This window comes from Lipotes vexillifer, unplaced genomic scaffold (assembly GCF_000442215.2).
Source record: "Lipotes vexillifer unplaced genomic scaffold, Lipotes_vexillifer_v1.1 scaffold46, whole genome shotgun sequence".
NCBI lineage: Eukaryota > Metazoa > Chordata > Mammalia > Artiodactyla > Lipotidae > Lipotes > Lipotes vexillifer.
The window spans coordinates 889,022-890,640 of record NW_006799818.1 but is presented as its reverse complement, the minus strand read 5'-3'; the positions used below and the strand labels follow the sequence as shown (position 1 = coordinate 890,640).

The 1,619-nt window shown below is 51.1% G+C and overlaps 1 protein-coding gene across 1 annotated transcript in view; it reads left to right on the top strand.

Moving 5' to 3' along the window:
* The first annotated feature begins 575 nt into the window (after nucleotides 1-575).
* Nucleotides 576-1,619, top strand: part of GPR149 (G protein-coupled receptor 149) — a 76,433-nt gene continuing 75,389 nt past the window's right edge. Inside the window, exon 1 of the mRNA XM_007471990.1 lies at nucleotides 576-1,592. Coding sequence (XP_007472052.1) covers nucleotides 576-1,592 — 1,017 coding nt within the window. The remainder of the gene's footprint in view (nucleotides 1,593-1,619) is intronic.

Below are 1,619 nucleotides of genomic sequence, written 5' to 3'. Positions count from 1 at the left end.
GGATCACAGGCTGATTGAAGAACACAGCAGTTCTGATGGGGAGCTGTGCTCAGTGACTCACTCTCTCATTTTCTCTCTGTCTCTCTGTCTCTGAACCGGCAAAGCTGAAAACTACCTGATAAGCTCTCTGCCTTTGAATCCAGCTCTGGAACCAAATGCATCATTTTACTGCTCTTAAAAACTGAATAGAGTTTGATTACCGCAAGCCAAAGCTGCTTTGCTCCATAAGAAGGACCTGAAAGGACCCACTCATCATTGTTTTTCAATCTACTTGAGGAGCTTTTGCTTTCATGCCTGAAACGTGCTGGTTTCAGGAGGGAGTTTTTGGTTTGTCTGTTTTTAATTGAAATGTTGAAAAGTTTCTTATTGCTGCTTTAATTGGAACCCAATTTTAAAATATGGGTTGAGTCAGATCTAAAGGAGAGTTGGCCATTTTCTGCCGGGACTGACTGCTGAACATCTTGAGGGAAACTTGGTAGGAGATAATGAGATCTGATTTGCAACTAACAGCCATGCTTAATTTTGAGAATATTTATAGACTCATTGAAAAAGGAATTAAATATTGACCAAGGATAATGTCTGTATTCCTCAGTAACTTATCAACAAATGACTCTAGCCTGTGGAAAGAAAATCATAATTCGACAGATCTTTTAAATCCGCCAGGAACCGTGAATATCTATCTTTTTTGCCTGACATGCTTAATGACGCTCGCAGCCCTGGCAGGCAGCATTTATTCACTAGTTTCCCTAATGAAAACGCGGAACAGAACTGTTGTGTCCATGCTTGTGGCTTCCTGGTCTGGGGATGATCTCATGAGCGTCTTGTCGGTGACCATCTTCATGTTTTTGCAGTGGCCAAATGAGGTCTCTGACTACTTCCAGTCTCTGTGCACCACCTCTGCCTTACTATATTTATGCCAGGGCCTCTCGAGCAACTTGAAGGCGACTCTCTTAGTCTCCTACAACTTTTACACGATGCACAGGGCTGTGGGGAACCAGGCAGCCTCCAGAAGATCCGGCCAGGTGCTCGGCGTGGCGCTGACGGTGTGGGCAGCCAGTCTGCTGCTCTCTGCGCTTCCTCTGTGCGGCTGGGGCGCCTTTGTACGCACGCCTTGGGGCTGCCTGGCCGACTGCTCCAGCTCCTACGTGCTGCTACTTTTCGCTGTGTACACTTCGGCCTTCGGACTCCTCGCTGGCCTCTCGGTCCCCCTCACTCACCAGTTGCTGTGTTCGGAGGAGCCGCCAAGACTCCACGGCAACTACCAGGAAATTTCCCGCGGAGCTTCCACTCCAGGGACCCCTTCAACGCGGGGGAGAGTGCTTTCCCTGTCCCCAGATGATGCTCCGGGCCCGGCTCTGCGGTGCTCTGGAGGATGCTCCCCAAGCTCGGACACTGTGTTTGGACCGGGTCTGCCCGCGAGGGCAGGGCTGGGGCAGGGGCCGGCGCGCGGTGCTACCGCTGTGGCTGGAGCCTGCAGGCGTGAGGACCGGGGGACTCTCTATGGCACCAGGAGCTTCACCGTGAGCGTAGCGCAGAAGCGCTTTTCTTTGATCTTAGCGATGACAAAAGTCACCCTTTGGCTGCCCATGATGGTAAAAGTGCGGTTGCACACAGCGCGC